This window comes from Heloderma suspectum, chromosome 1 (genome assembly GCF_057233095.1).
Source record: "Heloderma suspectum isolate Gila_16-S chromosome 1, 16-S_ref, whole genome shotgun sequence".
In the NCBI taxonomy this organism is placed as follows: domain Eukaryota; kingdom Metazoa; phylum Chordata; class Lepidosauria; order Squamata; family Helodermatidae; genus Heloderma; species Heloderma suspectum.
In genome coordinates, this window is record NC_139458.1 from 173,765,029 (window position 1) to 173,778,865 (window position 13,837).

The following is a 13,837-nucleotide window of genomic DNA, read 5'->3' on the forward strand; positions in this document are numbered from 1 at the left end:
CGGAGTATGCACATTCATGACATAATTCTGTATTACTAGCTCCAAATCTAGCCTGAGTCACCCACGCTGAGGTGAGATCTGCTGACTTCTTATCATTTCCTTGTCATTATAAATACATTTGCTTTTAAACACTCTGTATTCACAGAACAAACTAGAAATTAAACTAATCAAGTTTCAATCCTCCAATCCCAGAGGAGGGTGGGGTGTCCCAAGGCCCATAGAATTTTTCAGATCTCCTTCACAGAGGATGGAGATAGAGGTCCACTCTTGGAGAGGCAGAAGCAACCTCACAAGCCTTCTCCATGAGCTTGTAGAAAGGTCTGCAGCTGGTGCTTCTCCAATGTTGAAACTCTAACATCAGAGGGCACAAGAAGAGATGTTCCAGGGGCATTCCCTGGGAACACCAGGAGAGGCTGTGGATCCACAGGATAAAAAACCCTCCCATGCCCCTGACATTCCCCCAGAACAGGTGATTAATTTTGCCAGCCCTGGAGTTGGTGACTATAGTTCAACGGGAAGGGAACTGTTAAGGGAGGGAATGGAAAACCCAGCAGGGATTTGGATAAGATGGTTCTCCCACCTTCAGATCTCTGTGCCACCCCAATCAGTAGGATTGCCCTGCCCATAAATTACAGTAACATCTCAAGAAATGACACAGCTACATGAGGTAGCTCGTCAGAGTGCGGTTTGGCTCTAATGATTCTGCTAGAGGGATTTGCGAGTGGTTATGCAAGTCAGGACTGTGGTACGCTACAAGTACTTTCTGCTTTGCTCAACTCTTGCCTCAACAGCTTTTCGTTTGAGAATTTTGCCATCAAAAAAAGAGAAACCTTTGCCATCAGTGCCTTTATAATCTTTATTTATTAAGCTCTCCATTTTTTTACAGGCCTTCTGGATTATAAGCCTAAGGACGATTTTGTAATAGTTTGGAAATGTGTTTTGACTTTTAGATGGTTTCACAAACTCTAGACTGCAAGAAATGCTCACAGCTTAAACCAAATTCTGCATTTCCATCATTCTGCTGTTGATGTATTAAAATAACTCACATTCAGGGAGCAATCCTATGGCCCTTAGACAGTGTATGAAGGACTATAGGATATTTCAGATTCTTAGCTCTGAGGTCGAAGACAGCGCTCCGACCTTGGAGCTGGGAATCGGAGCTCCCCCCTCTCCTCCCCCCTTGTAGCAGGTGCAGAAAGAACCACACCAGTAACTTGACCTCGGAGGACTAGGAAAGGGGGCGTTTTGATGGGTGGGAAGGGGAGGAGACTGGAGAGGTAACCTGGACTTCCCCAGCCTTCTTCCCTCCCCCTCCAAAGCTCCCCAGCTAGATAGGCAAAAAAGCCATCTAGTGAAAATGCAAAGCAGGGTGCCTCCGCCACTCCTCCCATTCCGCATTGGATAACCATACATTGCGATAAGATTGTGCCTTAATCCTTCTGCTATATTGTAAAAAAGAGCGAGATCATGATAGCAGGAGCGAAGGCTTTACAGGAGGGGTGTCAGACTGTTTCAGCCTAAAGGCCAAATTCAGTTTTGGAGAAACTCTCAGGGTCTTCATTCCTGCAGGGGCAAATACAAAAGCGGTGAGGCAAAAATACAAAAATATCAGCATATTTCAGATTAAAATTTTTACTGCTAATAATGAAGCCTTAGGAGAGGCATTTCAGTCAGGGGAAAGGGGGCATAGACATCTGGGGAACCCCAGAGAGCTGGACTGGGGGCCCAGGTAGTCTGGATTTGGCCCACAGGCCTGAGCTTTACCCCTGTTTTACAGCAGCCTCTCATACACTTAGCAAGCTAGTGTGGCCTTCTTCATTCTCCTGGAAGCTTTTTTCTCAGCATCTTTCAGTACCATCGACCATGGTATCCTTCTGGACCACCTGGCTGCACTGGGTTTAAGGGACTTGGTGTTATAGTGGCTCTGATCCTACCTGCCTATTCAGTCTCAGAAGGTGGTACCAAGGGACTTCTGCCCTACCGCGTGGCCTTTGGCCTTTAAGGTACAGCACCATTCCTTCTGTTCCTCATTCTATTTAACATCCCTCAGGGATAGTGAAATTGTATTCTACTGAAATTGCTTTATTTAAAATTGTTGCTTATATTTAATGTCAGTATGAATATGTTTGTGATGTTGAATGGTATTGTTTTAATGTGGCAAGTCACCTTGGAATGAGTATGGTCTTGAAAGGTCGCTAAGAAATAGATGTAGGGGGCCGCGGTGGCTTAGTGGTTAAGATGCTGAACTGCAGACCGGAAGGTCGGCAGGACAGCAGTTCGAGACCCGAGTGCCGCATGATGGAGTGAGCTCCCGTCTTCAGTCCCAGCTCCTGCCAACCTAGCAGTTCAAAAGCAAGAAATTGCAAGTAGATAAATAGGTACCGCTTCGGCAGGAGAGGTAACAGTGTTCCGTGCACCTTGGTGTTCAGTCATGCCGGCCACATGACCACGGAAGCGTCTTCGGACAGCGCCGGCTCTTCAGCTTAGAAATGGAGATGAGCACCACACCCTAGAGTCAGGCACGACTGGTTGGGGACACCTTTACCTTTTTTTTTTTTAAGAAACAGATTAATCCAATAAATAAATTTATTTATTTATAAATTATAGCTGGAGCAAAGGCTATATAGCAGTATCTCCCTCATTTAAGATGGTCACAAATATCGTACTTTGACCAAAGTTCAGCCTGCAAGTCCACCAGGGCTGCAATCCTACGCACGTTTACCTCGGAGTATCCATTGACTACGTGGGACATGCATCTGAGAAATATGTGTTGGATTGCTCTGCATGTCTTCTAATACCCTTACTTCATAATCTCAAATTCACGGCAAGTAGCTTTAAGAAAAAGAAGTTTTCCTCTGAAGCGCTATAATTGTGGGAAGTCTAATGCTAGGTTAAACAAACAATATTCCCATTTATTTCAGTCAGTGTGGGACCACAGTCATAGAAGACAAAGGAAGATCTTTGTCCGTAAAATACACTGTACCACACAGACAGCCAACTATCAGCTCTTGAACAGATCCAGCCCCTGACGCCGTTTTATCTTAACCCTGAATTTAATTAAGGTCTCGTTAAATGTTTGCCCACAGTTTCACTCATAAATGTTTATGGTTGGCTTGAGAGCATGTGCTTCATAACTAGGAAGGCTTTGGTGTTAGACAAGTGGGACTGCAACAAAATGTTGCAATGTAACCAAAGTGCTCCTGTTCAGAGTTCTAGCCGGCCAGCCAAGATAATGGAAGTTGTAAGAGGCTCAATCCCACTCCTCCCCACTGATTCTCCTTTTTTCTTTTCCAACTAACACTCAGCATCCCATGGTTTGTGGAGACAACTGACCATATTCAGTCCCCGTCACAATGTTTTGGGGAAGGTTTTCCCCTTAGATTTTTTTGAGGGGTGTTACTTCTGCAAACCTCAGGATTCCTCTGAGCATGCTGGTACCCTTCTGTTGTTTCTCAGTGGCCCTGTTTTGGCTCCAATCCTGTCAGCGTGCACCACCTGAGTTTGCTATTAGAGGGAGTCTGGCCACATCTGAAGCTGGAGTGCTTTGTTATGGAGCCTGCCCACTCTGGACTGGATCTGTTTATGCAACAAAACAAACTTTGTCTCTGAACTGCTGACTGGAAAACAGAATGGCCTCCGAGCATATAAAAGTAGGCCATTCCGGCATGATATGGATGACAAATTAAAGGCAGGGGTCTCGATCTAGTCATATCTCTAGCAGGTGCAGGTTGCACCCATCTACTTCAAGGCTGCTGTTCCCATCACACTGTTTCAGTGATGGGAGAAGGGAGGATTGCCAAAGAGCCAAAGGCAAAGGGGTATACTACTGAACACAGGGAATACTTAAAGTATATTGTTGTATATTGTTTTTAGATTATCTGAAGAATGTGGTCCGAAAGGCGTTGGAACCATTTTCTTTCATTGAATAAAACATGTTTTGTCTATCCCTTTGCTTTTGGCCATTCCTTGTGGGGTTCCCCTTCTTATTGACTTTGGATGAAGGGAGAAGACAGATTCTGCCCAACCTGAGAGTTCTAAAAGCGACAGCAGTCCTTTCCCATGTGGAATACTGCATCCTACCTAAGAGTTATCTGAACCCAGCTCACCCACTCTATATCTTCTTTTCCTAAGAAAAGCACAAAACCTATGTCCTAACTTGGCAGGGGTCCAAGGAGAAACATGCTGGCTTATACTGGCCGGTCTTCCCAGAAAAAGAATGTAAATAAATATGGGACAGATGTGACACATGGCTTCACCCGAGATACGCATGGAAGATCTTATAAACAAGAACAATGCATTTCCATTTACTTAAGTTTCAGATGAAACAGCAACCCATGTTCACAGAGAATGGTTTGAGAACTGGCATGAGCATACCAGTCACATTTCTTCTCAGCCACTGCATTTGGTCCCAATTTGCATCTAGCAATGAGCGCCAAGAAGGACCTGTGCTCCCAGATGTGCATCACCATCTGGATCAATAGACATATCCATTCAGTTTGCTTGGGGCTGGATGAACACTGTGATGGCACTGGTGCACATCCAAATCTAGATGTGCATCCCATGGCATGCACATCTTCTTGCTGGGTTGGGACATTTACACAGACTCCATTTGGTCCAGCATCCTCTTTCCAAAACAGTCCTGCCAGGTCCATTTGAGAAGCCTATAGCAGGAACCTAGGAGCTGCATTTTATTGGATCAGACTGACTAGCAGCTGACCCAGTCTGCACTTTCAAAGGCATCCCACAGGCTGGGTGAAATAAGCAAAGAGGCAGATCCAGCCCCTATGCCATAGGTTCCTCACCTCTCATTTAGTGTCTACCTGGAGATGAAAATCAGGAACGATGAACCTCAAGCCTGTGGGCCAAATGCAACATGCCTAGGGTCCCAATCTGGCTGCCCAGATGGTCCCACCCCATCCCACCCCCTTTCCCCCAACTGCCAGTCATTTGGTTTGCTTTTGCACAGGTTTTTCCCCCCATTCTAAAAGGCTGAAATGCCTCTCCTAAGTCTGAGTTACTGGCAGTCAAGAGTTTTGAGCTAAAAAATGCCAGTATTTTGAGCCCTGCCCCTTTTGCTTTGGCCCCATTCACCAATGAAATGAGGCCCCTGAGTTTATTTGTAATGGAATCTGGGCCTTGGGCAGAAAGGGTTCGATACCCCTGATGTAAATGATGGGTTCTATCATAGGTTCTTTCATAGTTCCACTGCTATTGAATATAGTTAACAATTTGGAGGAAGGACAAAGTCCACATCTCAAAAGTGTGCTTATACCAAATCCAGGGTGGGTGAGTTGCAAATACTTTTGAGAATAGGATCATAATTCAGGGTGATCCCAGCTAATAGGAAACATTGCCAAAAATGAATAGGATGAAAGTGAATAAGGGTAAGTATAGGTAAGAATAACCAAAGGCATAACTGCCATCACACACTGGAGGCATTCAAGACAAGGCTGGACAGCCATCTGTCAGGGATGCTCTGACTTGGATTCCTGCACTGAGCGGGGGTTGGACTCGATGGTCTTGTAGGCCCCTTCCAACACTACTATTCTATGATTCTATGATCACTACTTGCAAATGTCTTCCTTTCTAGCAAATAGCAATGTTTGCTGAGCTGAATATGAGCCCACATCACAAAGGAAGCAACCATCATCATTTTGACAGTACTATTTTAACAGTCGAATGGGAGCATCGTCTTCCATTGTACTCAGAATTAATGAGGAGGCACTATGCCTAGTTCTAGACAATTACATGATCAACAAGGCATGAAGAAGCTGAAAATAATTCCAAGAAGAACAAGAAAAATATATGGTTAGTGGATACTGGGAATTTTATGTATGAGAAAAGCCCTAAGGAACTGGGTTTGTTTAGGTTGGCAAAGAGGAGATTGTAGGCAACCAAATCAGTCTTCAGAATTTTTTTTTTAAAGTCTTCCTTAAAGAGGGTAATGGTCCATTGTTCTCCTTTTCTGTTGTAGAGATACTAAGAAATAATGGGCATTCAGAACATTAAGGATGCTTCCAGATGAGCCTTTTATAATGCCATCACCCTGTTTTGTTCATGGACTTTTACAGGAGATCCAGATGTCATAGTTTTCCACTTCTAACCCTCCTGTGTTTTCCTACCATTTCTCCTGTCTTTTTTCTTACCACAGAAAATCCATTAAGGAAGAAAAGATAGAGTAGCTACACAATGGCTTCTGCTGGGTAGCGCTAGAACCCCTCCGTCTGGAAGCACCTTAAGCCTGGCCGATGTTGGGGTTTGTTTAGGTTGAAGAAGAGAAGAGTGCAGGGGACCAAATCAGTCTTCAAAAGTTTTCATTTTTTTGAAACCCTCTGTCTTAAAGAGGATAATGACCAGTTGTTCTCCTTTTGTTGAGGAGTTTGTTAGGAATGCTAAGAAATAACAGGCCCAAATTCTAAACATAAAGGAGGGTACCTTTTCGACACTAGTGCTAATGTAAATTACATTGCGTTAGCATAAACTACCTCTAACGGAACACCAATAACAGTTTCTGGTGCAATAGGTTTTCCAGGGAAACCCATCATGACAGCAAATGATATTGGCATTGCACTAGAGGAACTCATGCTAGTGCAGTGTCGTTTCCATTAGGGCTAGTGCCAAATAGGATACTTCCCTAAGTGAATAGGATACTGCCCTAATAAAGCAGAACTAATTGTTTGAGTAATGAAGGAGTATGGAATTATTTCCTTAGAGATGTGATGGAATCTCCATCTAGAGGAAGGGTGTTGTTCCACTCCAACTCCCATCATCCCCAATCAGCATGGTCAATGGTCAGAGATGACAGGAGATTGAGTCCAACAAGATCCAGAAGGCCAAAGGTTGCCCACTTTTGATCAAGAAACTAAGAGCAGGTTAGACATCTTTGGGGTCAGTTTGTTTAAGGGCACAATCATATGCGTATTGAGACAGAAAAAAAAATCCTACAACCCCCAGCATGCCCCAGCATGCCCCATGGCTGGCTGAGGCATATTGGGAGTTGTAGGACTTTTTCTGTCTAGACATGCATAGGATTTTGCCCTGAGTGTATCAAATTCATGAGGAAGGCTGGTTTACGAAAGCATCTTGGTGCATACAAAATTGTCCATCGGTAGAGACAGAGGAGCACTAGTCCTTTGACAAAGATAACTTTTTAGGTAGGCAAGGGTTTGCATGATGGCCCATGAGGTTCCTTCTAACCCTCTGTTTGTATTCCATGACTCTTTCGGCAAAGCAGATGCAATTAGTATCTTTTGGCTTTGGCTTTACTGTCAGTTCAGATTAATTAAGATCAGTGTCACTCAGCTAATAAAAGTTTCCCTTCCAGTCAGTTTAGAAAATTAGCCAGCAATTGGGGCAATGTGTGGTTTGGGATGATTTCACATCCTGCTGTCACAACTGAAGTACAGGCAATTTCAAAAAATAAAAAATAAATAAACACTGCCTTTTTCCAGTCATATCTGGTAGACCTGTGCTTGTCTATTCCAGCACATCATGCAGACAAGAGGTGGGGTGGGGGGGATGCCATTACTGAGGCAAAAATTATAGACTGGCACAGTATAGAATTGCAGAATATTTATATAGAAACAGCTTAACGATCATGGTGAGGACATGATCAGCCTCTATTCTTCCCTTCCACACCCTACCATGAAAGTGTATTCATTACACTTTCCTGCCCTTAGGGTATTTCCTAGGGCCATCATTGTTGGAGGGAAGGAAGAGTGTAGACTACTCATGGAGCCATTCCTGCTGCTGTGCCTTTCCTCCAAAGTCCATCATACAGCCAGATCTTAGGGAAAGGAGAGGGACCTCATCTTGTTCTATGCCTAGGGAGAGAGTGTTTGATAGATGGCAGTGAAAAATCCGAGGGTTGGAGTACATCGGCATCAGGCTGGGGAAGGTGGGGAAGAGAAGCGCTGCCCTTGTCTGGCAGAGGTGGTGAAGGGGTGCCAAAATCTTCACACAGAGTGGATCAAAAACTAACCCAGGTCAGAAAATATTTCATCCAATGCCATGATTATGTTTTCCAACATAAATACAAATTGAATCATGTTCCTAGTGATGGGGAGGCAATGGCAAACCACCCCGCTACAGTCTGCCACAAAAACGCTAGCGCAAGTGGCGTCCCTCTAGGGGTCAGTAATGACCCGGTGCTTGCACAGGAGGAACCTTTCCTTTCCTTCCTAGTGGTGTGCCATTCATTTCACAGATTTCTGTAATTAAAGAAGCTGTTGCAAAACCATGAACTCAGTCATTATACGTACACTATATAAACAGGAATGGCTTCCAAGGTTTTAATGCCGTAGACGAGAATGCAGCAATTTTACTGAAAGATCAATACTTTCTAAACTGGATAAGAAGCTTTGTTGTTATAAGTACTTTGTGATGGGGAGCTGTTTTCCAAGAGACTCGCTGATGCTGACAATGTGTGAGGAACTGCTGCAGAATTAGGAAATGGGAACAGTTTGTACTGCCAAGAGAAATGTGGGCAAAGAATGAAAGGTGGTGGTCCCTGAGGCCATTCCAGATTCTTGAAAAGAACACAATGCCATCAGTGTGGACTACCAATAATTTGATTAAAACAGTGGTGGAGGACCTGTGGTCTTCCAGATATTATTAGACTCCAGCTCCCATCAGCCCCAGCCAACATGGCTACTAGCCAGGGATGGGTGGACTTGTAATCCAACAACATTTGGAGGGGCACAGGTTCCCCACCACTGATTTAAACCCACCACCTGGGGCAGGAAGATGGTAAGCAATTTAGGTAAGAAGATAAAGTCCTCCAATAAGTAAAAAAAACACATTATGATACTATAAATATGTAGCAGGAGTCACTCATCTGCCATGGGAGTAATTCTGTAGTCAAGTGCAAAGTTTTGTTCAAATCCAATAGGGACCATAGCAGGGACAATTCGCAGTTCACAGGATCAGAGTTTCGTCTGTGGGTTAAGTAGATTTGGGGTATGCAAAGTAAAGCGGTTGTGCATGCGCCCTCATCATAACAAAGAGCAACAGCATGATAAATGTGGGTTGAGCTGTGAGCTGAGCACATGGCAGGACAATCTGCCATGTGCCTTATGCAACACGGAGCCACAGCTCAGATTCTCAGTATATCAATTTGGTTGTGTAAACTGGTAAACTGCTGCTGCTCTTAGGCTCCTCCTAGGGAACTCCTAGTAGATCCGCTCAGGAAAACCCCAGCAGTTTAGTTCTGCAGATGTTTGTTGGGGCGAATTCCAGGAATTCTCTTCTTATGAAGGAACAGCAAAATCAAGGAGACATGCCTTTACTTTAAACTGTTCAACTGTGACAAAACACCCAGCTACATGTCATAAAAGTGTTGTTAAAGTATGCAGTCCTTCATAAACAAATTGCATAAAATAAATAAAATAGAAAGATGATCATTCACCCTATAATAAAAACTATCAGGCAGGTTGTTTTGTAACTATGTGCAAGATCGCAGCTTGCATATTTAATGCTGTATCTTCATGGGGAGCACACCTATGTTCTCTTGATCAGGAGGGTGGGATTCTCTACCACCACCACCCACCTCCAAGTGCAGTTTGAGCTGCTGCCTGTTTACTGGACTTTACACATGTTCTGCACCCCTTAGGCCAGATTCCCCCAGCCTGGGGCCCTCCAGATGTTTTGGCCTACAACTCCCAGGATTCCTGACCTTTGTCCATGCTGGCTGGAGCTGGTGGGAGTTGAGGTCCAAAATATCTGGAGGGCACCAGGTTGGGGGAATCTGCCTTAGGCCCCTACCTTCCCTCCCGCCACTCCAGGATATCAGTGGACACTCCAAGGCCTACAATACAGTACAAAAAGCTCCAGTCAAAACAGAAAATCTCAACAGCCTTGGTACGTGAACGAAAATGTTTGCACGTGTGCATGGGATTGCTTGGAAGCCAGCCTTATTTTATATCTCTTGCATTTATCTGCAGTCCCTTCTAGCTTCACATCTGCTTTGCCTGTTCTGGGGAGAAAAGTATACCAAGAATCAGACAGACAAACAGACAGACAGACAGATGTGTTTGTGTGTGTGTGTGTGTAATGAACAAGGTAGCACACTCACTGATCAGGTTCGCACGGTCACTGCAGCCCACCGTGGCTTATTTAAGCTATGGTGGGTTGTGATGCGTGGTGGGTGACTTCTGAATATTCAAGCCACAACGGCAGGTTGTCGTGTCAGCTGACCCAGTGAGGGTGGGTTGTTGGCGTGCTTAACAAACCACCAGAACCCGTGGGCTGTTTTAGGGTTGTGGGCTGCTTGATCGTGTGAAGCAACTGATTGTGTTTATTCTAGGAAATAGGATAACGTTACAGCTGCAGGCTGACTAGAACTTTAGTTGGGCTAACAGCCCTGAATGTTGCTCAGCTAATGGCTAGGACATGATTTGCTGATATAGGTAGGAAATCTTGGTGAGTTTTGAATTCAATAGTCTTCATACTTGGAGAAGGTGACCCTTTCCTCCAGCTAAGGTGAGGAGTCAAATATAAGAAGTATATGGGCATCTCTACACCAGCCTAAAATCCTGCATTTAAAATGGAGCTTTCTGCTTCCGTTTTAAATGCAGGATCACTGACCTCCACTGACCTGCCCCATTCCAGAAATGGGCATTTCTGCTCATTTGGGGGCTTGCCCCCAAAGCACTAAATCTCCATTGTGCAAGTGATAGGCCTGCAATGGAATCGGTGGGCTGGCCGCTTGCGGAATGGAAGTGGCAGTGAACCCTGCTTGCAGATGGTCACTACTGGATACTGCTTCCTTCACAGAATTTTACTGGGGGCCCAGATGACATCGTCTTCAGTTTGTAGCTCTCCCATGTTTCCCAATGCTTCTTCTATCTTTTTCTTACTATAAAAGAATCCATTAAGGAGAAAAAAAAAAAAACAGAATAGCTGCACAATGCTTTTTGACTGGTGGTGCTATGACCTCTCCATCCGGAAGCACCCCTCAGCGCTCTCTCATTCAAAGAAAACCAAACACAGGAAACCCAGTCCCTAAAATTTCTCACGACTTGGGGAGGTGGAGAGTATGCAACAACAAGTAAAGAGCCTTGTGGCACATAAAAAACTAGCACATTTATTCTGGCATAAGCTGTTGTGAACACTGCCCACTTTATCAGATGCAAGAAAGCTTATACAGAATAAATTTGTTCGTTGTTCAGATGCCACAAAACTCTTAGTTGCTTTCGCTGCAACAGACTAACATGGCTGCCCCTCTGGACATTGTAATAATAAAGAGTGTTTACTTTCCCACGATTTTGCTTCGCTGTCTTGTGCACACAAAAAAGCGAGCAACACAGAGGTAGGACTTCATTCTTTTCATATTTACTTCTGGTTTTGTTGTTGTTTTTAGTTACCATGTCCCAAAAAGGGAAGGCAAGTTACTACATCTTCAGTGACATGCCTGAATTGTCTTGATACCCTCCCTCCCAGACAGTATTGTGAAAATGATGATCGGAAGTCCCTTGTGCAATGAATGAAACTGGACTCCACCTTGAGACCTTTCCAAATATAAGGGGGAAGGGGATGGCAGAGATTTTTTCCATTTGTTTCACATTCCCTCACTAGACCCGCCTACCACAAAAACAGCTGCTGAAGCCACACTCTGCCTGAAGCCACAAGGGAAGACAGACAGACAGACATCTGTCATGCCATGAATCAGACATGAGGGTGTGGCTGAGAGAAGGGAAAATGAACTTTTCACACCACTACCAAAGGCACAATGTTTATTCTGATGAGGTCAAATTATACCTTTTCTGCTCTGATCCAGAGAATTCTGTAGGCAACATAGGCTGCACACATGAAGGCTTTCATTGCACCATCACCCTGCCTAATTCACAGGGGCTCCAGACACTGCTGGTCTAAACATTGGCTTGTTTCAAATAAACCATAGTTAACATTAACCACAGTTTGTCCATTCAGATGGCACAACAAGCTGTGGTTAAGCAAAAATGGAAACAAAAGATTCCAAACTCCTCGCAGAGGATGAGAAGGGCGGGAGAGTATGCAAGCCCAAGGTGCACTGTCTCTGATTCTTGTCACGCGAAACCATGGTTTCGCATGACATCCAAATGTGGCCAATATCCTAACCACATCTTTGTGCAGTGAATAGCCCACTATGACATATGGCAAATATGTCACAGTGGTCACTTTTGTCTTCTAATTAATAGCACCAGATTCAGTCTCAACATACTTTCTAATAAAAATTTAATCTTTAAGTCTTCACTGTACAATGTAACGTAGAATCATTGTTTAATTCTCATTACCACAACTATTATGTAGTATACCCCTATTACTAAGAGTCAGTATTCAAGACTATTGATCTGTGGGGGTTTTTTTTTAGTAACTTGCCATTGCTCAACTTATCTCCCATCAGAGATTCTTGTATCTTTGTTATTCCAAAATGAACTCCCCCTGCCCCCCGTGATAGCTGCTGATTTGTGACAGCTAGAAATCACAACCAAATTATGCTCAAATTGATTCACTTGTCACATGATCCAAAGGCAGAAATGTACGGAGCAGCGTATCGTTTGCGTATCAAAATATGCCTGAAGCTTACCAAAGAAAAATTAACATATTCAACAGGTCAAACATTAGATGTTTGCTTTGGCAAATGAAGAATTAAACATTTACTTGGATTCCATGTAGAATTAAACAATGTAGAATGGATTACTTGGATTCCATGTAGAATCTTTACTTGTAGTACTCTTTACTTGTAGTACTCTTTACTTGTAGTACTCTTTACTTGTAGTACTCTTTACTTGTACTCTTTACTTGTAGAACTCTTGTAGAGTTCTTGTAGAGTACTCTTTACTTGTAGAATCTTTACTTTACTTGGATTCCATGTAGAATTAAACAATGTAGAATTCCATGTAGAATTAAACATTTACTTGGATTCCATGTAGACTTCGATCACTGCTGTAAAGGAAACGTAAAATGAGTCAGACTCACGACAGCCGGGGATTCGTTTTAATTGTGAGCAATACTGCAGCATGTTCAATTGGAGCAGGCGTGCTGACCTCACAGATGGAAACACTATTTAAGATCTGGCAGCCAGATGCCCCACTAGCAAGTAAGCAGCTGCTAGCAGTGGTTTTCCAGACCATTTCAGCAGGGACTGCAAAATCTTCTAACTGAAGATATGATTGCATTAACTTTCCTCTTTGCCTTGCTGTGGGATAGAGCTCCTGGATGGGGATTCAAGGATGGAGTTCTACATAACTCTATTTGGTTAGGTAAGATTATTATTATTTCCACTGATAAACACTAGGCTGCAGAAATAGCCACCATTTCTTCGATCACTGCCCAAATTCTCATGTAACATACATTAAGGGCAACGTCTTTCTGCACGTTTAGCTGAATAAGGAATATTGGCACACTTTGGCTAAATGTTCGGTATTCTACTTTGGGGGCTGGGGAATGCAGACATTTCATTTGTGATGAAGAATGCCTCTGAAATAGGAGCAGGGAGAGCGATGCTATCTGATGTTTGAGCTATATAGAAAGCCAGACCCCTGGAGATGTGGGTGGAGCGGGGGGGGGGGGAGATCTAAAAAGAAACAGCTGTGCAAGATACAAATCAGCCTTTGCTTTATACGTACATATATGCAATTCCTGGATACCCTGTATAAAAATACTTTTTGGAAAATATGCATTGTGATAGAAATGGTTTTTTTCAGCATTTCAGAGCAGTTGTACTTTCCTTGTATCCCATTTCCTCTGTTCTATTTTTTTCTACTCAACCATTTGTTTTTCTTTTCTCTTACTTGGTATATCTGGCTGCTTATGCGAGCATTCTAGAGCGATCTCTCTGTTTCAGGGCGGCTGAATT

At 43.7% G+C, this 13,837-nt stretch overlaps 1 protein-coding gene and 1 long non-coding RNA gene across 2 annotated transcripts in view; one reads left to right on the forward strand and one right to left on the reverse strand.

The window, feature by feature from the left end:
* Window positions 1-834: 834 nt before the first annotated feature.
* Window positions 835-13,837, reverse strand: part of LOC146358413 (uncharacterized) — a 49,247-nt gene continuing 36,244 nt past the window's right edge. Inside the window, exons 2-3 of the long non-coding RNA XR_014784420.1 lie at window positions 2,383-2,545; window positions 835-1,563 (exon numbers count right to left, since the gene is read on the reverse strand). This is a non-coding gene — a long non-coding RNA (uncharacterized LOC146358413). The remainder of the gene's footprint in view (window positions 1,564-2,382; window positions 2,546-13,837) is intronic.
* TNFAIP6 (TNF alpha induced protein 6) overlaps window positions 13,004-13,837 on the forward strand; it is a 33,477-nt gene continuing 32,643 nt past the window's right edge. Inside the window, exon 1 of the mRNA XM_084810673.1 lies at window positions 13,004-13,241. Within this exon, the coding sequence (XP_084666799.1) occupies window positions 13,148-13,241 (94 nt within the window). The 5' untranslated portion in view covers window positions 13,004-13,147. The remainder of the gene's footprint in view (window positions 13,242-13,837) is intronic.